The sequence below is a fragment of the Bubalus kerabau genome, chromosome 6 (assembly GCF_029407905.1).
Source record: "Bubalus kerabau isolate K-KA32 ecotype Philippines breed swamp buffalo chromosome 6, PCC_UOA_SB_1v2, whole genome shotgun sequence".
NCBI lineage: Eukaryota > Metazoa > Chordata > Mammalia > Artiodactyla > Bovidae > Bubalus > Bubalus kerabau.
In genome coordinates, this window is record NC_073629.1 from 18,781,317 (window position 1) to 18,804,625 (window position 23,309).

General features: G+C 41.1%; 1 protein-coding gene across 1 annotated transcript in view; it reads right to left on the reverse strand.

The window, feature by feature from the left end:
- Positions 1-23,309, reverse strand: part of LOC129656389 (keratinocyte proline-rich protein-like) — an 80,663-nt gene that overhangs the window by 40,924 nt on the left and 16,430 nt on the right. The window contains exons 4-7 of the mRNA XM_055587074.1: positions 21,888-22,072; positions 18,410-18,488; positions 13,663-13,727; positions 13,480-13,612 (exon numbers count right to left, since the gene is read on the reverse strand). Of these exons, the coding sequence (XP_055443049.1) occupies positions 13,480-13,612; positions 13,663-13,727; positions 18,410-18,488; positions 21,888-22,072 (462 nt within the window). The remainder of the gene's footprint in view (positions 1-13,479; positions 13,613-13,662; positions 13,728-18,409; positions 18,489-21,887; positions 22,073-23,309) is intronic.

The window sequence follows — 23,309 nt, forward strand, 5'->3', positions numbered from 1 at the left end:
AGAAAAGATGCTTGGAATGATTTCTATTTTTTTGAATTTACCAAGGCTAGCTTTATGGCCCAGGATGTGATCTATCCTGGAGAAGGTTCCATGTGTGCTTGTGAAAAAGGTGAAATTCACTGTTTTGGGATGAAATGTCCTATAGATATCAATTAGGTCTAACTGGTCTATTGTATCGTTTAAAGTTTGTGTTTCCTTGTTAATTTTCTGTTTAGTTGATCTATCCATAGGTGTGAGTGGGGTATTAAAGTCTCCCACTATTATTGTGTTATTGTTAATTTCTCCTTTCATACTTGTTAGCATTTGTCTTACATACTGCGGTGCTCCCGTGTTGGGTGCATATATATTTATAATTGTTATATCTTCTTCTTGGATTGATCCTTTGATCATTATGTAGTGACCATCTTTGTCTCTTTTCACAGTCTTTGTTTTAAAGTCTATTTTATCTGATATGAGTATTGCTACTCCTGCTTTCTTTTGGTCCCTATTTGCATGGAAAATCTTTTTCCAGCCCTTCACTTTCAGTCTGTATGTGTCCCCTGTTTTGAGGTGGGTCTCTCTTCATGCATACATATATATAATCATACTTTTGTTTATCTGGAGAATGCTGACAGATACAGCAAATAAAGCATAGCAACGGGTCTGATTATAGAATTCTCTGTTCTTACCATGTTCCCTATCATCCTCAAGCAGCTGGCTTGATCAGACTGTGGAATGGCCTTTTAAAGACCTAGTTACTGAACCAGCATAGTGGGAATACCTTGCAGAGCTGGGGCAAGGCTCTTTAGGAGGCTACATGCTACAGGCTCAAAGTCAGCAATCAGTATTATGGTTCTGTTTCTTTTACAGTCAGATGATATAGGTCCAGGAGTTAAAAGGTAGAAATAGAGTGGCACCTCTCACTTTTACTTTTAAAGATCTCCTAGAAAAATTTTTGCTTCCTGTCCCTATGACCTTAGGCTGTTCAAGAGGTTCCTAAGTGAGGAATGCTTCCACCAGGACACACAATGACTCCACTGAACTGGAAGTTAAGACTGTCACTCAGCCACTTTGGCCTCCTTATGCCTCTGAATCAACAGGCAAAGAAGGGAGTTACTGTGCTTGTTGAGTGATCAAGTCCAATTACCACTAGGAATTTGGACTATTACTTCAGAATGGAGGTAGAGAAGGACGTATTTGAATACAAAAGATCACTTAGGGCATACCTTAGTACTACCATACTCTTATTAAAGGCAATGGAAAAACTACAACAGTCTAATTCAAACAGGACTACTAATGGTCCAGACTCTCCAGGAATTAATGTTGGGTCACTCTACCAGGTAAAGAAGAACCACAAGTAAGAGTTTAATTATTATTATAGTATTTCCTCCATATTTTGCTATGAATATGCTTGTGTGTATGTGTGAATACAGAGTCTTTATTTTATTTTATTTCTAATCTCCTTATCACATAAGGAATATTGACTACTGTATTTAAGTATGGTTCAACTGTGTATCACAATATTTAAGTTAAGGCTATCAAGGAGAAGTAAACATTACTCAAGGATGCTGCATCTTCTTCTGGGGAAACGGTTTGTGCATTTTTTGATGTACACAGCATGGTTGTATTATGTTAGCTGGAAATGTGGCCTTGTCATTGTCTTTATGTAGGGAATAAATATGATGTAAGGAGATGTGTAGGGTTTCACTGGTGGCTCAGTGGTAAAGGATCTGCCTGCAATGCAGGAGACCTAGATTTGATCCCAGGGTCAGGAAGATTCCCCTGGAGGAAGTCATGGCAACCCACTCCAATATTCTTGCCTGGAGAATTCTGTGGACAGAGGAGCCTGGCAGGCTACAGTCCATGGGATCACAAAGACACAATTGAGGCGACTGGGTGCACACACATGTAAGGAGATGTGTATAAGTGCCAAGTTGACAAGTAGTGAACTGTGATTGTTAACGTTATGTGTTAAGTTGGTGAAACCATGGTACCCAGATTGTAAATTAAACATCAGTCTAGATGTAGCTGTTTAGATTTTTTTTGCATGTTATTAACATTTGAATCAGTAGACTTTGAGTAAACAAATCATCCTCCATACTGTGGGTGGACCTCATGCAATCAACTGAAAGCCTTAAAAGACTGAGCACTCTAAAAGAAGAAGGAATTCTGCCTACAGACTGAAGGCTGTAACATCAACTCTTCCATGAATCTTCAACCTGCCAACCTACTCTACTGACATCAAGCTTACCTGCCCCTACAACTATGGGAGCCAATTCTTTAAAATAAATTTCATTTGATATATGCACATGTCCTGTTCATTCTGTTTCTCTGAAGAATTCTGACTAATACAATATGTATGAATATGTGTTTGTATGAGTAATAAGGGCTCTCTGTGTTTTTTGTCCATTACATTTTTGTATGTTTATTAATTTTTGGATTTATAAGATATATGTTAGGTAAAGTAATTCTTTATCAGGTATGTATTATATTTTTATTTTGTTGATAATTTCTCTTTTTATCTCATATATGGCATTTTATGCTATAAAATTTTATTTTTGTATTTTTTCCGTTATCCTAGAAGGTGGGTCATAAAGGATCTTGCTGTGATTTATGTCAGAGTGTTCTACCTATGTTTTCCTCTAAGAGTTTTATAGTTTCTGGTCTTACATTTAGGTTCTTAATCAATTTTGAGTTTATTTTTGTGTATGGTGTTAGGAAGTGTTCTAATTTCATTCTTTTACACATTGCTGCCCAGTTTTCCCAGCACCACTTATGGAAGAGACTGTCTTTTCTCTACTGTATATTGTTGCTTTCTTTGTCAAAATTGAGGTGCTCATAGGTGCATAGATTTATTTCTGGGCTCTCTCTTTTGTTCCATTGGTCTATATTTCTGCTTTTGTGCCAGTACCATACCATGTTGATGACTGTAGTTTTGTAGTATATTCTGAAGTTAGGGCAGTTGATTCCTCCAGCTCCATTCTTCTTTCCCAAGGTTACTTTGGCTCTTCGGGATCTTTTGTGTTTCCATACAAATTGTGAAATTATTTGTTCTCATTCTGTGAAAAATACCATTGGTAATTTGATAGGGCATCCCAGGTGGCTCAGTGGTAAAGAATCTGCCTACCAATACAGCAGACTCAGGAGATGTGAGCTTGATCCCTGGGTCAGGAAGATGCCCTGCAGGAGGAAATAGCAACCCACTTCAGTATTCTTGCCTGGAAAATTCCATGGAGAGAAGAGCCTGGCAAGCTACAGCTCATGGGGCCACAAAGAATCAGACATGACTGAGCATGCATGCACAGAGCCACCCAGCCAAGCTGATCCTATACTCCTGGCCAACAGAAATTGTGAAAATTTGATAGGGATTGCATTGGATCTGTAGATTGCTATGGGTAGTACAGTCATTTTCACAATATTGATTTTTCCAATCCAAGAATGTGGTATAGCTCTCCATCAATTTGTGTCACCTTTAATTCCTTTCAACAGTATCTTATAGTTTTCTGCACACAGGACCTAATTAAACTTAAAAACTTTTACACAATGGAGTAAACTATAAACAAAGTGAAAACACAACTTTCAGAATGGGAGAAAATAATAGCAAATGAAACAACTGACAAAAGACTAATCTCCAAATATACCAAGCATGAGTTCATGAAGCTCAAAAGCAGAAAAACAGACAACCCAATGAAAAAGTGGGCAGAAGACTTAAACAGACACTTCTCCAAAGAAGACATACATATGGATAATAAGCACATGAAAAGATGCTCAGTATTATTGATTATTAGAGATATGCAAAAAAAAAAAAAAAAACCACAATAAAGTATCCTCTCACACTATCAGAATTGTTGTTGTTCAGTTGCTCAGTCAGGTCTGACTCTTTGCAACCCCATGGACTGCAGCACGCCAGGCTTCCCTATCCTTCATCATCTCCTGGAGCTTGCTCAAACTCATGTCCATTGAGTTGGTGATGCCATCCAACCATTCTGGCCTCTGTCACCCCTTCTCCTCCTGTCTTCAATCTTTCCCAGCATCAGGGTCTTTTCAAATGAGTCAGTTCTTTGTATCAGGTGGCCAAAGTATTGGAGTTTCAGCTTCAACATCAGTCCTTCCAATGAATATTCAGGACTGATTTCCTTTAGAATGGACTGGTTTGATCTCCTTGAAATCCAAGGGACTCTCAAGAATCTTCTCCAACACCACAGTTCAAAAGCATCATTTCTTCGGTGCTAAGTTTTCTTTACAGTCCAACTCTTACATCCATACATGACTTCTGGAAAAATCATAGCTTTGACTAGACCAATCTTTGTCAGCAAAATAATGTCTCTGCTTTTCAATATGCTGTCTAGGTTGCTCATAGCTTTTCTTCCAAGGAGTAGGTGTGTTTAATTTGATCACTGTTTAATCACTGCAGTCATCATCTGCAGTGATTATGCAGCCCTCCAAAATTAAGTCTGTCACTGTTTCCATTGTTTCCCCATCTATTTGCCATGAAGTGATGGGACCGGATGCCATGATCTTAGTTTTTTGAATGTTGAGTTTTAAGCCATTTTTTTCACCCTCCTCTTTCACCTTCATCAAGAGGTTCTTTAGTTCCTCTTCACTTTCTGCCAGAGGGTGGTGTCATCTGTGTATTGGAGGTTATTGATATTTCTCCCAGCAATCTTGATTCCAGCTTGTGCTTCATCCAGGCCCACATTTTGCATGATGTACTCTGCGTATAACTTAAATAAACAAGGTGATAGTATACAGCCTTGATGGACTTGTGTCCCAGTTTGGAACTAGTCTGTTCTTCCATGTCTAGTTCTAAGTGTTGCTTCTTGACCTACATACAGGTTTCTCAGGAAACAGGCAAAGTGGCCTGGTATTCCCATATCTTTAAGAATTTTCCACCCTTTGTTGTGATCCAAACAGTCAAAGGCTTTAGTGTAGTCAATGAAGCAGAAGTAGATGTTTTTCTGGAACTCTCTTGCTTTTTCTATGATTCAACATATGTTGGCAATTTAATCTCTGGTTCCTCTGCCTTTTCTAAATCCAGCTTGAACATCTGGAATTTCATGGTTTATGTACTGTTGAAGCCTGGCTTGGATAATTTTGAGCATTATTTTGCTAGCATGTGAGATGAGTGCAATTGTGTGATAGTTTGCACATTCTTTGGCATTGCCCTTCTTTGAGGTTGGAATGAAAACTGACTTTTCTAGTCCTGTAGCCACTACTGAGTTTTCCAAATTTGCTGGTATATAGAATGCAGCACTTTCACAACATCATCTTTAAGTATTTGAAATAGCTCAGCTGGAATTCCATCACCTCTACTTGCTTTGTTTGTAGTGATGCTTCCTAAGGCCCACTAGACTTCACACTCCAGGATGTCTGGCTCTGTGTGAGTGATCACATCATCATAGTTGTCTGGGTTATCATTGTTTTCTGCCATGTAAGGGCACCCAAGATGGACAGGTCATGGTGGAGAGTTCTGACAAAACATAGTTCACTGGAGAAGGGAACAGCAAACTACTTCAGCACTCTTGCCTTGAGAACCCCATGAACAGTATGAAAAGGCAAAAAGATATGACATTGAAAAATGAACTCCCCAGGTCTGTAGGTGCCCAGCATCCTACTGGAGAAAAGTGGAGAACTATATTCAGAAGGAATGAAGAGGCTGAGCCAAAGTGGAAACAACACCCAATTGTAGATGTGTCCAGTGGTGAAAGTAACATCCGTTAGAATGGCCATCATCAAAAAGTCTACAAACAATAAGTGCTGGAGAGGATGTGGAAAAAAGGAAACACTCTTAAACGGTTGGTGTAAATGCAAATTGATACAGCCACTATGTAGAACAGTATGGAGATTCCTTTAAAAAATTAGGAATAAAACTACCATATGACCCAGCAATCCTACTACTGGGCATATACCCTGAGGAAACCAGAATTTTAAAAGACACATGTTCCCCAATGTTCATTGCAGCACTATTTACAATAGCTAGGACATGGAAGCAACCTAGATGTCTATTGACAGATGAGTGGATAAAGAAATCATGGTACATACACACAGTGGAATATTACTGAGCTATAAAAAAGAATGCATTTGAGTTAGTTTTAGTGAGGTGGACAAACTTAGAGCTTATTATACTGAGTGAAGTAAGTCAGAAAGAGAAAGACAAATATTGTATATTAATGCATACATATGGAGTTTAGAATGATGGTACTGATGAACATATCTACAGGGCAGCAGTGGAGATTGCAGACACAGAGAAAAGAGTTTTGGACACAGTTGGGGAGACAGAAGTAGAATGATTTGAGAGAGTAGCATTGAAACATATACATTAGCATATGTAAAATAGATAGCCAGTGGGGATTTGCTGTATGACACAGGGAACCAAAACTGGTGCTCTGTGCCAACAAAGAGCAGTGGGTTGGGATGGGAGATGAGAGGGAGGTTAAAGAAGGATGGATGTATACCTACGGTTGATTCATGTTGATGTATGGCAGAAACCATTACAATATTTTAAAGTAATTATCCTCCGATTAAAAATAAAATAAATGTTAATGGTATTTTAAAATTTAGTTCATTAATTTTTTCCTTTATAAATTATGGGTTTGTGCCACTTTTAAAATATCTTCTCCTCCTTATTATTTAAGCCACAATCATTTATATTTTCTATTTCTTTTGAGTGTTGTTTCATTGTTTATAACTTAAAAGAAGATTTACATGAAGGGAACATGTGTTAATGTTTTCCTTTGTAGTTCAGATTGAATGAGAGTGGGAGGGTACAGAGGAAAATTAATGATTTACTTCCCATTAGATCTCCAATTTCTTGTTAACTTGAGGGAATGATGTAGAGATAGAATCCTTAGATGAATCAGTGACCTCAGAAAGCCTTTTGTCATGAAAATGGTACCAGAGCCACTGACAGCTAATATCCAAACCAAAGAGTCAGTCCAAGTGATATGGGTGTAATCATAACTCTGACTCATCATTTAAGTCCAAACAGATTAATGTTTAAGGCTGCCCTGCCTTGAGGCAGAAGTGTGGACAATATGACCTCTTAACACTATCATTCTAGGAATCAGGAGCCAGGCTCTCCTGTGTGAGCCAAGGCATGGATATCCTGACCACTCCCCATAACTAAGATCATTGGAACAAACTGGGCCAGTGTCATAACCAGGTGAGACAGGGGCAGAACTCTGCAGGATGACATGGTCATCACAGCTCACGGTGCCTATCTCAGAGTGAGGTCTCCTAGAAGGATGATCTAAGTCACAGGGAAGAGCTGTTTATAAACTGCAGAATCCGTGCTTTGCTGTGTGTTGTTTAGTTGCTAAGTCTTCTCCAACTCTTTGCAACCCCATTGACTGCAGCAGGTCAGGCCCCCCTGTCCTCCACTATCTCCCAGTTCAGTTGAGTTCAGTTTAATTGCTCAGTCGTGTCCGACTCTTTGCAACCCCATGGACTGCAGCATGCCAGGCTTCCTTGTCCATCACCAACTCCTAGAGCTTGCTGAAACTCATGTCCATTGAGTCGGTGATGCCATCCAACCATTTCATCCTCTGTTGTCCCCTTCTCCTCCTGCCTTCAGTCATTCCCAGCATTAGGGTCTTTTCCAATGAGTCGGCTCTTCACATCAGATGGCCAAAGTGTCAGAGCTTCAGCTTCAGCATCAGTCCTTTCAATGAATATTCAGGGATGATTTCTTTTAGGATTGACTGGTTTGATGTCCTTGCAAGGGACTCTCAAGAGTCTTCCCCAGCACCACACTTCAAAAGCATCAATTCTTTTGCACTCAGCCTTCATTATGGCCCAACTCTTACATTTGTATGAAACTACTGGAAAAACCATAGCTTTGACTATCTGGATCTTTGTTGACAAAGTGATATCTTTGCTTTTTAATATGCTGTCTAGGTTTGTCATAGCTTTCCTTCCAAGGAGCAAGCATCTTTTAATTTCATGGCTGCAGTCACCATCTACAGTGATTTTGGAGCCCAAGAAAATAAAATCTGTCACTGCTCCCATTTTTCCCCCTTCTATTTGCCGTGAAGTGATGGGGCTGTATGCCATGATCTTAGTTTTTTGAATGTTGAGTTTTAAGCCAGCTTTTTCACTCTCCTCTTTTACCCTCATCAAGAGGCTCTAGCTCTTCTTCTCTTTCTGCTGTTAGAGTGTTATCATCTGCGTATCTGAGGTTATTGATATTTCTCCCAGAAATCTTGATTCCAGCTTGTGATTCATCCAGCCCAGCATCTTGCATGATGTACTCTGCATATAAGTTAAATAAACAGGGAGACAATATACAGCCTTTTTGTACTCCTTTGCCAATTTTGAACCAGTCCATTGTTCCATGTAAGGTTCTAACTGTTGTTTCTTGACCCACATACAGGTTTCTCAGGAGACAGTAAGATGATCTGGTATTCCCATCTCTAAGAATTTTCCAGTCTGTTGTGATCCACACAGTCAAAGGCTTTAGCATAGTCTATGCAGCAGAAGTAGATTTTTTTTTTTTTTAATTTGGAATTCCCTTGTTTTTTCTATGACCCAACGAATGTCGGCAATTTGATCTCTGGTTCCTCTCCCTTTTCTAAACCCAGCTTGTACATCTGTGAGAGGGTAATAGGCAGGAAGGCCAGGGGTCTCCAAATGGAGAAAATAGCCTGCAAGTGTCAGACATTTTTATCTCTCTTAAGCGGCAGGAGGAAACAAACTAGCAATATTTTTTTCCTTCTCTATACAAATTTAAAGAGAGGTTTCTCTTAAAATACTGTGTTGCCATAATGACACCTGGTTTCACCTGAAGTTAGCTATTCTTGAGCCTAGAGATAACCAATGCCTTTTTCTTATGGAAATGTTTGTCTTAAGCTATGCTAATGTACTACACCTTTACCCCAAACTCGGTCTCCAAGTCGGTTCCGCCTCTGGGCCCAAAACCTACTTGACAAACCAGTATGTTATACTCAGATATTGTTCCCCTAATCTATGTAAATGAAACTATTTGTATGGTGGTCTGCCCTTCTTTAAGATTCAAGTTAATTATTTTATGGCCCAAGATTATCCCAAAATGCATCTTATGGGCGAGGGGCCTGGTGCTATTCTGAATTATAGGACATTCCTTTCTTTCATTAACAGACTGCTAGTGACTATATAACATCCAGCTGAAGACTAGCAGGGGGGTACTCTTTCTGCCCCCTTCTGATGCCTATGTCAGAAGCTTTCTCTGTCTCCTTTATACTTTAATAAAACTTTATTACACAAAAGCTCTGAGCGATCAAGCCTCGTCTCTGGCCCCGGATTGAATTCTTCTCCTCCGGGAGCCAAGAATCCCGGTGTATTCGCGTGATTCAACAACAACCTTTCATCTGGAAGTTCTTGGCTTATGTACTGCTGAAGCTTGAAGAATTTGGAGCATTACCTTATTAGCATTCAAAATGAGTGCAATTGTTCAGTAATCTGAATGTTCTTTAACACTGCCCTTCTTTGAAACAGGAATGAGCACTGACCTTTCCTGGTCCTGTGGCCCCTGCTGAGTTTTCCAAATTTGCTGATGTATTGAGTGCAGCACTTTAATAACATCATAATTTAGGATTTTAAATAGTTCTACTGGAATTAATTAATGTACCCCAATAAATATTCATTGAATGAATGCCCTGAATCATTAGGCTAATTTGCGTTCCCAGTAACAAGGCTTTTTGAGGGACCATTTGCCCACAACCCACCAACAATAGTTTTAGGAACATTTTTTTCATTTTTAAAAAATATTATTTATTTATTTGGTTGGTCTTGTTGGGTCTTTGTTGCAACACAAGAGAGATCTTCATTGTGTCATGCAGGATCTTTCTTTGCAATGTACAGACTCTCTAGTTGTAGCATCCAGGTTCTAAAACTCGGGCTAGGCAGTTGTGGTAATTAGGCTTAGTTGCCCTGTGGCATGTGGGATCTTAGTTCCCTAACCAGGGATCAAACCCGGGTCTGCTGCATTGCAAGATGAATTCTTAGCCCCTGGATTACTAGGGAAGTCCCTTAGGAGCCTTTTTAATCTCTGACAATATATTATGAATCTAAGAGCTCCCTCCTGAAGAAACAAGTTCTATTCTTTATTAGTGAGGTGGAATTTTTTTTCTAATCTAATTTCAGTGGAAACTAGAATTTTTTTTCATTTCTTTTTTCCTTTTTTTTGTATTGATCATTTATGACTCTTCCAAATCTTTTACAGAAATGTTTACTTGTTTATTCTTAATTAACATGAAACCTATGTTTTCTAGGGATATTGATACTATAACTATCATATGTAATCTATTTCCCAAGTTAATTATTTTTATTAAAATTAATTTTTAGAGCAATTTTAGGTTCATAGAAAAATTGGGGAGAAGGTACTGAGATTTCCCATATACTTCCTGTCCCAACACCTGCCTAGCTTCCTCCGTTGTCAACATCCCCCACCAGACATGTACATTTGTTACACTTGATGAAGCTTCCACTTCTACATCATTATCATACAAAGTCTATAGTTTACATTACCATGTATTCTTAGTGTTCCACATTTTGTAAGTTTGGACAAATGTGTAATGACATATATCCATCAGTATGGTATTATACAGAGCATTTTCACTATCCTAAAAATGCCCTGCCTATACATCCCTCTCCCACCCCAACAACTCTTGGCAATCACTGATCTTTTGTTTAACAAGTCTTATCTATTCATTTATTTTAAATTTTGGGCATACCCTGGAGCATGTGGGATCTTATTAATAGTCCCCCTGACCAGAGATCAAACTTACAGCCCCTGCATTGGAAGATGGAGTCTTAACCACTGGACCACTGGGGAAGCCCCAGTCACTGATCTTTTTATTTTTGCCACCATTTTGCCTTTTCATGATGTCATATAGTTGGAATCGTACAATATGTAGCCTTTTTATATTGGCTTCTTTCACTTAATAATATGTATTTAAGCTTCCTCTCTGTCTTTTCATGGCATGATAGATCATTTCTTTGTAGTGTTTAATAATATCCCATTGTCTGGATCTACCACAGTTTATTTATTCACCTCTTAAAGGATATCTTGATTGTTTCCAAGATTTGACATTTAGGAAAAAGCTGCTCTGAACATTTGTCTATAGATTTTTGTATGGATGTAAGTTTTCAACAATTTTGGGCGAATACCAAGAAATGTGATTATTAGATCACATGGTAAAAGAACATTTGGTTTTGTAAGAAATTGTCTTCCAAAGTGGTTGGAAAATTTTGCATTTCCATTAGCAATGAGTTAACATTCCTATTGTTCCACATCCTCACCAGTGTTTGGTGTTGTCAGAATTCAAGATTTTAGCCATTATGACAGGTGTGTAGTGGTATCTCATTGCTGTAATTTGCATTCCCCATGGCATATGACATGAAGCATCTTTTCATATGCTTATTTGCCATCTGTATATCTTCACTAGTGAGGTATCAGGCCCTTTGTCTATTTTTTGATTGGGTTGGTTTTTTTTTTTTCTTTTTGCTGAGCTTTCAGAGCTCTTTGAATGTTTTGGATAGTACTCCTTTATAGTAGAAAATATTCTCTCCAGTCTGTGGCTTATTTTATCAGTCTTAACATTGTCTTTTGCAAAGCAGAAGTTTTTAATTCAACACAACCTAGCTCATCAATTATTTATTTCATGTATCATGACTTTGGCTTTGTATCTAAAAAGTCACTGCCCTACCCAAGATCAACTAGGTTTGCCTCTGTTCTTCTAGGAATGCTATAATTCTCATTTTACAGTTAAGTCTGTGATCCATTTTCAGGTTTTTTTTGTTAAGAATATAAGTTCTGTGTCTAGATTCATTTTTTTGCATGTTGATGTTGAGCCCCATTACATGAAAAGACTATCTTTGTTCCATTATGTTGCTTCTTTTTTTCCCCCAAGTACCAGTTGACTATAGGTTTGGGGGGGTCTATTTCTGGGCTCTCTATTCTGTTTCACTGATCTATTACCTATTGTTTTGCCAAAACCAATTTTATTATGTATAAAATAGATTTTATACATATTTTATTAGATTTATACCTGAGTACTTAATCTTGGGGGTGCTATTATAAATGGTGTTGCATTTTAAAATTTAAAATTTCATTTGCTCATTTCTGGTATATAGAAATGCAGTTGACACTTGCTTAACTTTGTACCTTAACCTTGATATAACTCTTCATTGCTATCTTTTAAATTTTCTACAAAGATAATAATGTTGTGAACAAACAGTTTATTTCTTCCTTCCCAATCAGTATATCTTTAACTTATTTTTCTTGTCTAACTGCATTAGCTAGAACATCCAGTACCACCGTGTGGAAAAGGAATAGTGAGAGGGGACATTCTTGCCTTGTACCTGATCTCAGAGGGAAAACTTTGAGTTTCTCATCAATTTTGTATTCCTCCGCCTTTTTAATAGTATTTTCTACCATTTAGAATTTAATTTTTCCATATTTAACCATGTCGATTACATGTATCTATATTTTCCTTTATATATTATGGATCTTATGTTATTCTTATAATTTTCTCCAAATAATTAACTACCAACTACATTTTAAAGGTGTTGATTGTATTTGTAGTTATATGACTACATATATTTGACAACACATTGAATTGTATGTTAAAATTAGCAAATTTTATTGCATGTAAATTATACAGAAATAAAAGTGAGTTTTTAATTTAAAATAAAGATTTATTCCATCTATATTTTTGTATGTATATATTTTTGTACATTTAAACTGATGGAGGAGTCAAGTAGAGATTGTTAGGAGAAGGGTGAGGGATGCAGAGCATAGGAGTGAAGAATGACAGTGGAAAGAGAGGAAGAGGAAGCTGTCTGTCTCTTGGTCATGTCTGAAGGCCACAGTTAGGTACATGAAGGGAGGAAGGGAGCCAGAAGTTGAAGAAGCTATGTTCACAACTAATGCTGCTTCGGGATATTGGTTAAAAGGGAAAACAAAGAATTAGGAGAAAATGCAAAACTATAAAAAATACAAACTTTTCCCTTCTGACCCATGACCCTGTCATCTGTCTACTGAGGCCTCTGCAGCCACCAGCAGAGAAGGTACAAGAATAGAACAACAGTGACCAAAACATGAATGAAATCTGTCTACATCAAGTCAGTGAGCAGACTCTGTATTTATTATTTTAACTCAGGCAGCAGGATGCCAGAAGTTGCAGAGGGACATGGGGTCTATGCTTTGGGATTCCCAGGGCCATCACACGTATGGCAAAGGAGGTGAATAAACGGGTTTCAGGGAGAGATCTGGGGCTCCTGGACCCTAGAGCACAGGGATCTTTAGGACCAGAGCTCAAAGGCCTCACCCAGATTCCCCAGCAAGAGGGGTAGGCCCAGCAGGAGGTGAAGGAGGAGGAGGAAGTGTTTGTCCACTGGCTGTCCCCAGGTCAGCTCTTCTTGGCACAGGGTCCACTTCAGCAGCAGCCGCCTCCATAGGACTGACCACTCCCCCCTCCGCAGCACCCGGAGCCCCCCGAGGGCTGGCTGCAGCAGTCAGACCTGTGGGGTCTGCAGTGGTGGGACCTGCGGCGCCTGTGGTGGCTCAGGCAGCAGCCCCCACACCCAGAGCTGCAGCAGCCCCCGGAGCTGGGGCCACAGCAGCCCCCGGAGCTGGGGCCGCAGCAGGGGGAGACTGGGGGGCACTTTGGGGGGCATTTAGGGGTGGGGCATTTGGGGACGCACTTGAAAGGGGGCTGGCACTGCTGCTGGTTCTGCTGGCAGGACATCTTGGTGGGCGGGTTCAGGAGCTGAGGGAGAGACAGACAGCAGGTCAGACCAGCACACAGAGACCTCCCTACCCTCTTTTGCCCTCTTAGCATCACTTATAATCTTAAAAGCATAATATCCAGTAGTTTTACTACTCTTAGTAGCTTTCCCATACTCTTGAATTTTATATTTGAAACTTTAGCACAGCCTTGTAATTCAGACAAGAACTTTCATCTATTTGTACAAAGTAGTAACTAAGACCAAACAATTAACAAAACATCTCCAAGAGTCTAAAATCTTATAAGTGGAGTTGGAACTGATTCTATCTATGTCTTCCAAATCTGAAATGGTCCAGTTTATAGGCCATTTAAGGACAAATTCTTTCTTAAGGAAAAAATACAGCAACCAGTCCCCTGATCGTAATTTGATTTATTCTGTAAGGTCAGCATTGCAAAAAAACCTTACATGTTACAGCTCTCATTAAGCTCAGTTATATTAAAGATCATTGTTGTTTAGTCGCTCATCATGTCTGACTCTTTTGTGACCCCAAGGACCGGCCCACCAGGCTCCTCTGTCTGTGGAACTTCCCAGGAAAGGATACTGGAGTGGGCTGCCATTTCCTTCTCCAGGGGATCTTCCTGACCCAGGGATCAAACCCTCATCTCCTGCATTGGCAGGGGGATTTTTTTACCACTGAGCTGCCTGGGAAGCCCTTTATTAAAGAAGAGATTAATAATCCTCTCAATCACTACAGCCCTGGGACTTGAACCTCTGCCCCCTGACCTCAGTCCAGAGAGGTCCCATATCCTTAAGCTGATGGGTTGCGATGGTGATCCTCAGGCTTACTGTTTCTTAATCAACATGGAAGTTTATAAATGCACTTCCAGACCCATGAATAAGCATGGAGAAGTTTAATAATAAGCAAGGTTAAAAATCCCAGAGGAGCCTGAGGTCTCTGTCTTGGGCTGCTCCTTCACTGCAGATGGGGGCAGGGCCATATTTTCACGTGTGAGCTCCCTCCTGACACCTATCAGAGCATCGTGTCTGTCAGGTCATCAGTGTCCTTGTCCTGAGAAGCCCTCTCCACAAGGTCAGCTTGTTTCCTTTAGAGCACAGCCGCCTGACTCTTCTCCCTATGTTCCCAGTTGGTACCAGATCCCTCCTTGCATCCCTGCCTCAGTCTTCCTGTGCCCTCCTCCTCTGACACAATGACCTTACTCTTAAGGTCCTGCCTTCTCGCTCATATCTGAGCATGCTCTGTGGAAGGCCCCACTCCAGTTCTCAGAGGACGCTTACCGGCACACACGCAGCACAGGAGAGGAGTGGATGGAGGTCCTCTGGCCCCAAGGTCCTTTTATCCCAGCCTTGGGCTCTGCCCTCAGGGGTGAGACAGGGCCTGGGCATCTGGGCATGAGAGGACCGCCTCCTGCCATCCACGTGGCTCCTATGACAAGTGATGACTGCCAGCTTCTCCCTGTCTCACTCTATGAACTCAGGGCAACCTCTCCAAGTAGCTTGGAATAGAGCTACTTAGAAACAAGGAGTGGAGAAGTTTGGAGACACTTTACTTTGGATCTTCTGTTTCATTCTCCTTGAGAAATACGAGCATGGAAGGTCTCTTAGCTCCTGTTTTTGTTGCTTGGGGCCCAATCACTTTCTTTTCTTCTTCCTTCTGATATAAATTCATTATTCATGGCAGTCTGTTTCAGACTGTAATTTGGAGATGTTTTCACATTTCTCCACTTAGGTAACCCTGCCAGGCTATCAAAGGTCAGCAAAATTTGATCTCTCACCCAAATATGCCCCATGGCCTGTTTCACCATAGCCTGCAAACTAAGAATAGCTTTACATATTAAATGTTTGTGAAGAGAAATCGAAAGGAGACTCTTTTATGAAACATGAAAGTTACAATAAATTCAAATTTCAGTGTTCATAAAGTTTTACTTCAAACCAAGCCTGCTCATTTCTTTATTCTCCAGGGCTATTTTCATACTGTGGTGGCAGGATTAAGTAGTTGGGAGAGAGACCCTAGGGTTCCCAAAGCCCAAAGTATTTACTCTTTAGCCTTTACCAAAATTTGCTGATGTATCTCATGGTTTTTATGAGCCAGAGATCAGACAGATCCAGAAAGCAATCTTGATTCTGCCACTTGCTAGCTGTGTGTCCATGCAAAAGTTGCTTGAGTCATTTTTAGTTTTGATTGGTTGTTTGTTCCTCAGTTATAAAGTACAGGTAATGATAAAAATATTTCACAAGGATATTGTTTCAGTCAATAAGACAGTATAAAGAAAAGGACTGGTGGAAGACTGGTAATGTGGTGGATCCTCAAGTTATAAGATGCCTATGTATTTGTAAATAAAGATAAATTATATAATTCTAAACTATAACTTCCTTCAAAGAAGGGTAAATCTGGATTTTTTGTTCTGCTTAAATTACTTGTTCTGCTTAAATATCTTGACTTTTTTTTTTTTTTTTTTTTTTTTTTTGGCCATGTCCCTCAGCTTGTGGGACCTTATTTCTCTGACCAGGGATGGAACCCATGTCCCAGCAGTGGAACTGTGGAGTCCCAATCACTGAACCGCCAAGGAAGTCCCTACCTTGATGTGTTTGACTATGAAATATGGCCAGGAAAGGAGTTTGTGGTGAGGAGGAGATGAGCTCTGCATTGCTCCATGTAGAACAGCCGGTCAGAGATGATGTGTAGGGAAGCAGAGAAGCGCAGAGTGGGGCACCCAGGCACCAGGGCCTGGGAAACTGGAGGTGAGGTGGTAGAGTGACCTCCAGAGGCCCTTTTTAAGCCCCTTGCAACTTCTGACCCTAGGTTTTTACTGTAGATTTCTCTGCTAGTAAAGTTTTTCTACCCCAGCAAGTTGAGTAGTTGAAAGGCAAGGACAAGAATTTACATTTGGTTCAAGTTGGTGTATAGCACTGCGGTGAGATTTTCTGAAAGGAAACTAATTAATTCATTAGAAAAAGGCACACTGAGGTCAGAAGCAGCATGTGAAGAAAAACCTTCTCCTTCCTGTCAGTGGCAGAAAAATTTGGGGAGAATCAAAAGTTTCCCAGAGTTTGGAACATTATAATGACTTAACAAATCACAAGGGGAAGAATAAAGTCAGTTAACATATAGTTACAAGATATTAATAAGTAATATATACATTTGGGTGGACAAATTATATAGAGACTAAATATGTGTGTTTATATAAACATACACACACATATGTTTTTATAGTGGTATTGTGTGTGTTGTGTATATAGAGGTATTTTATTGGCTCTTATTTTGCATCCTGCCTTCCTGGTTTTTCCCTCTATCTTCTTCATTAGAACTCTTCTAGAAATAATTACCCATGACCGTTAAATAAGGTGACCAAAGCTATACATCATAGTTTGCCAGAGACAGTTTTAGATTATGTCTTTTATCCCAGCATAAATTTTCATAAACCTTCTTTTCAAATTCAACCCTATTCCAGTTCAGATAATGACAATATAGTCACACTACCATCCAATGATGTCTTCTTAAGAGGCTTCACTGATCAGGATAAAACCTAAACAACTTGGCCTTGATTCAAATATCTATACAGTATGACCCTTTTCTGTTTCTAAAGGTTTTTTCTTTGTTCCCTTAAGAGAAGAAATCCTTCTCTTAAACTGAACTGGCTCATTAGCTCTACTTTGAATAGGCTGCCTGCATGCATGCTAAGCCCTTCAGTCATGTCCGACTGTTTGTGACGCTATGGACTCCAGGCGAGACTACTGGAGTGGGTTGCCGTTTCTTCTCCAGCAGATCGAACCCCCACCTCTCATGTCTCCTGCATTGGCAGGTAGGTTTTACCACTAGCACCACCAGGTTACTTCATGCCTTATCTTTGTTTTGCTTATGTGACATATTTCTGATCAAGTATTTATTGAGAACAGGGTCTGGATATAAAACATTTATATCCCCCTCTGCTCCTAGAGCAGAGAGATGCAGATAGCCATTTCACCAGGGTTTCCTAGCACCCAAGAGTTTGTACATAGCTTTTCCATGGGATTTAAGTCAATCAGGTAACAGTTTGATATTAAGACATGTACTGTTATATGTGCTGGTCATATCATCCTACAGAGATCTCCTTGTACATTACTCAAGTGAAATATTTGTTCTTAATATGTTCTAAAGGGCATAGCTATGGAAGGAGAGATTGGGATATTGATTCCCTGGCTCACACAGTCAGTAACTACTCCAAAGCCCAGCTCATGGATTCCTAGGTTAATGGAGCTGATGTCCCACTGGGTCATGCCTCTGCCTCTAGGCATGGCAACACCCAGCCTTTCATGAGTCTGACTCTGCGTATAGGTGATTAATCAGCAGTGTGGTTGCAATATCTTGAGGACTTCTTTCTAAGCCTTGGCTTTTAGAGTTCAATTGATGCAGTAAAATTTCAAAAGAAAACAAAAATGTTTACTTACAAGGGATTGGTTTTCTGAGATTATTTACTCATCAAAGTGTAAGGCGAGTGCAGAGAAAAAGAGAGTGAGCTAGGTGGTCAGGCAAGGAAAAGAAATATACTAGAGGGAAAACGAGAGGGTGACTGGCCCTTGAGAAGAACCAGTGTCCTCCCACTCTGATGGGATCTTTCTTATACACCTCCAGTGAAAAATTCTCTGAAGGGATGGTTAAATTTTAGCCTGTAGCTGAGTCCTGACGTCACATAGCCAGAGGTCTGGAATCTGGTGGTCTCCTAACCTTCAGAAGGTAGGTGCCATCAGAAAAGCAGAATGTCGTTTGGGCAATTTGGTCGGTCTCAAGGGTCACTGACTTTATCCTTTGTTTGAGAGGTCAGCATAAGTTATGTTAACAATGAGTCCCCATGTAGGCCCTGTCACAAAGGTATCTGTCTCCCATGTTCTTGGATAATTTCACAGGATGGGAGGAAACACTGCTGAGATTCACAGGAAGCTATTAAAACTGGGTGAATTTTTCTCATTCCCTGCACCCTACAGCCCCTTCCAGAGACAGGATCTTGTACATCATCAGTTTTTACTTCCCTTCCCTTCCCTTCTCTTCCCCCTCAAAATATTTGAAAGTGAAAGTGTGAAAGTGTTAGTTGCTTAGTCATGTTCAACTCTTTGCAACCCCATGGACAGTAGGCTGCCAGGCCCCTATGTCCATGGGATTCTCCAGGCAAGAAGACTGGAGTGGGTTGCCATGCCCTTCTCCAGGGGGTTTTCCCAATCCAGGGATCAAATCTGGATCTCCTGCATTGCAGACAGATCCTTTACCTTCTGAGCCACCAAGGAAGCTCTCAAAACCTTTAAGTTATAAAATATTTTTAAAAGGACATTTTAAAAGTATTAAGGGAAAATATTTATTATTTCTAATTCATTGAGAAATAAACTTATTTTGAAGGGAAAAGAATTATAAAAGAAAAGTTGATAAATGGGTATATCAAGTTAAAAATCTATATAACAAATAGCACCCATAAATAAGACAGAAAGAAAATCAATCAGTGGGGAGATTGCAACACATTTACGAGGAACATAGAAGACAGCTCTCACAAGTCAACAGAAAATATGCAAGTTCAGTTCAGTCGCTCAGTTTTGTCCGACTCTTTGCACCCCATAGATTGCAGCATGTCAGGCTTCACCACTCCTGGAGCCTGCCCAAACTCATGTCCATTGACTTGGTGATGCCATCCAAATATGCAAGCACACCAACAAACAAATGAGCAAAGAACATGGAACAGGCAACACACGTTGTATTTGGAGTATTTATATGGAGTATTTCCTGCCATATCAGTAAACAAGGATGTCTTAGCCATCAGTGATTTCTGTGCCTCCAAATGTAAATTTCTGAGCCCAGAGGGTGTCTGAAAGGGAGAACAATGCCTGCGATCCAGCAGCTGTTGGATGCCACCACTAAAAATCAGGAAGCAAGATGCTGGCCCCAGATAGCTGAGATACATATGAAAGGAATAATTTCAGTGAGCCCAGATGCTTGCATCTTCCCATACAAAAAGGAACGTTAAATTCCTTAACTTGAGGTATCTGGTTTTCCTTAATCGACAATAATTTTTGCTGTTCAGACTGCCTGCTGCCTGCCCCTTTTGTTGCAAACTTCTGTATAACCTGACTCCTCCTGCATCCTCAAAGCAGTTTCTCAGGACTACTTGAGATACTACCTCCTGAGCTTGAAGTCCCAAGAGTTCCCACCAAATAAAACAACTCTCTACTTTCAGGTTGTGACTATATTTTTCAGTTGACACACATATCAGAAAATAAATACAAATGGCCAAAGAATAATTGAAAATATATTCAATGTTACCAATCAAAAAAGATCGACAAAAGGAAATGTCTTATAAAACAGTGTCAATCCAGTGTATTCATTCACTGGCAAAGATTGATTGAGTGCCTGACAGATCCTCATTGTTGGAGGGGATGCATGGAATTGGGCACTCAAACTTCATTGGCTTGAAAATAAATTGGTATAATTATCATGCATGACAGTATGATGATTCATTAATTTAATACAGCCATTATGACGTGTGAATGAATTAAAATGTAAAATGAGCATACTTTTTTTTTACAGTGTTTGAATATATAGGAACTTAGCCTAAAGAAATAAGGGAATGGTAAGAAAAAAATATATGCATAAGGATGCTCCTTGTAGCAAATTATCAGTAGTAGGAACACAGTAATCCTAACCCTGCCAGGCTCCTCTGTCCATGGGATTCTCCAAGCAAGAGTACCAGAGTGGGTTGCCAGTTCCTCCTCCAGGGGATTCTCCTGCATTTCAGTCTCCAGGGATTGAACCCGCATTTCTTATGTCTCCTACATTGGCAGGCAGGTTCTTTACTACTAGCACCACCAGTTAAGCCCCCCAAAACACATTTTCCCTGACTGGGAATTGAACCCAGTTCATAGTGGTGAAAGGACCTAATCCTAGCCACTAGACCACCAGCCTGACAAATGGAATTGCTCCATCATTGACAGTTCTTATATCACCCTGTCCTCAGGACTCAGAGCAGTAACAGAGGAGCAGGTGTTTTTCAGAGAGTGCGCAGATGAGGGTCAACAAGTCTGCTGGAGAGCCTGTCCTTCTTGCTCTGGTCCATGACGGTGAAAGACCATGAAGCTCTCCTCCCACTGGTTTGACTGTCTAAGGTGGGGAAGAGGATGGTCAGAGAGCATCCTGGATCCTAATGTGTTGCGTGGGCTGTGTGGACATCCTGACCTCAAACTCAATGGAAATTGTGGAGAAATTTCCTATGTGTGGGCAGGAGGGCTCCCACACATAGGAGGCAGAGAAGAAATTAAGTCCAACCTCCACTGCTGGACACTGACTTCTGGACTCACCAGAGATCAAAAGGTAAAGAGAAGGGAAGATCCAAGAGAGTTTGTCTCCTTGTTTGTGAGGAGCTTCAGGCCTTGAAGCATCTATCAGGACCCATATCAGCATTTCTTCCTGTGCCTAGAGGCAGTGGTAGTTGAACTTGCCACTTATCAACCTTTATTTGCCTTTCAGGTCTTCAATAAGTCAGAAGTTCCTTACAGAAAGTTCTACCTGGTAAGGCAAACATCTTAATTTCTGTTCCCTGACCTCTTCTAAGAGAGTGACTAGTTTCAGCTTTAATGAGGACAGGAGTTGAAGGAATTTAATCTTAAGGACTCAATGAGTCTTGAAAGCAACTGATACTGTTCTAGGGTCCAGATGAAAGTGGAGAAAGGGCAGAGGGCAGACATGCTTGTCTTTCCCGGTACATCGACAATTAAGAGGAAGGCAGTCTAGGACAAGGTGGTGAATGGATGATTTGTTTTATTGTTTCATTTCGGGCAGGGAACTGCCAGTGGCATAAGAATTATTCTCTGGGGTTCCCAAGGCAGCTTGAAGAGATGGGATCAGGGATTGGCAGATGAGTTTTTAGGAAAGAACACAGATTTCTGGATTCCAAGTCAGAAGAAACTTCTAGGACAAAATTTGAAATCTTCACTGATAATGTCTCAGCAGACAGGCCAAAGGAAGATGGTCTTGTCCTTTTCATGCCTCTAATTCAGCTCTTCTTGGCTCAGGTCCACTTCAGCAGCAGCCGCCTCCATAGGACTGACCACTGCCCCCTCCACAGCACCCGGAGCCCCCCGAGGGCTGGCTGCAGCAGTCAGACCTGTGGGGTCTGCGGTGGTGGGACCTGCGGCGCCTGTGGTGGCTCAGGCAGCAGCCCCCACACCCAGAGCTGCAGCAGTCCCCGGAGCTGGGGCCACAGCAGCCTCCGGAGCTGACATCACAGCAGGAGGAGACTGGGGGGCACTTTGGGGGGCATTTAGGGGTGGGGCACTTGGGGACGCACTTGGGAGGGGGCTGGCACTGCTGCTGGTTCTGCTGGCAGGACATCTTGGTGGGCGGGTTCAGGAGCTGAGGGAGAGACAGACAGCAGGTCAGACCAGCACACAGAGACCTCCCTGCCCCTTCCTGAACTTTTGGCATCTTTCTAGACCGTTTATTTTGAAAGCCTTCAGATCGGACATAAGAAAATCATCTCTTTTGTGCTAACATTTCCTAAGTGTCAGAAAAAGGACCAGGAAATAAATTGGCTCTAGGTCAGCATTCTCTCCACCATGTCACCAAGATCCTTGAAAATGTCCAATGTAGGGACCATTTTAGAGCTGAAAGCCTCATTAAGGAAAAAGCAAAATCTTCCCCTCCATGAAGAATTTCTGCTATGTTTTGGTTTTGCAGAACATAGAAAATTGCAATGACAAAGGGCCTTTGAGTCAATGTGTCCCAATCAGCTCATTTCAGAAGAAACTGAAACAAACAGAGGCAAATTCACTGGCCTGGTGCTATTCACAAACACATCACAGTTTCATCCCCAGGTTCCCTGACTCCCAACCCAAAGACTCTCTTATATCCTTCTCCCCAGACCTGTCACCAGGCTTCTCAGCCTCACTATGGATCTTCTTGTTGGAAGCCAAACAGATCCACAACTGTTTCTGATTCTCTCCACTAAGTATTAACATCCTCAGTCCATTATTTCTACAACTGGGTAGGGATGTGTTTCCAAAATGATGTTTCCATTATACACCCCACTCCAGCATCATCTAGAGGTCAGTATTTTTATTCCCTAAAAGCAGAAAAACACACCCAGCAACTGAAAACCGTTTGGTTTCTCCACAGCTCCAGCACTAGCCACAAGAATCTTCCCAGTAGCTCTTGGTCTCTCCCTCATCTTATCCTTTCCTCCTTCAGATTTCCTGAGCTTTTGTCCTTGCCAGCCACAACTCCACCCCCAAGTTTCTGCCCTGCTCTCTCCTCTGGTCTAAGCATCCTCTTTGGAAGGCCCTGCTCCCATTCCCAGTGGACACTCACCAGTGCGCACACAACAGAGAGTCGTCAGCACCTCAGGAGAGGAGTGGATGGAGGTGCTCTGTCCCAAGGCCCTTTTATCCTGGCCTTGGGCTCTGCCCTCAGGTGTGAGCCAGGGCCTGGGCATCTGGGTATGAGAGGACCTCCTCCTGCCACCCACATGGTTCCTGTGACAGGTGATGAATGGCAGTTCTTCCCTGCCTCCCTCCACGTGGCTCAGGGCAGCTGTTCCTGGCTACGAAAGCACCTGCCTAAAATGAGGGCTATAGTGGGTGGAAACAGACAC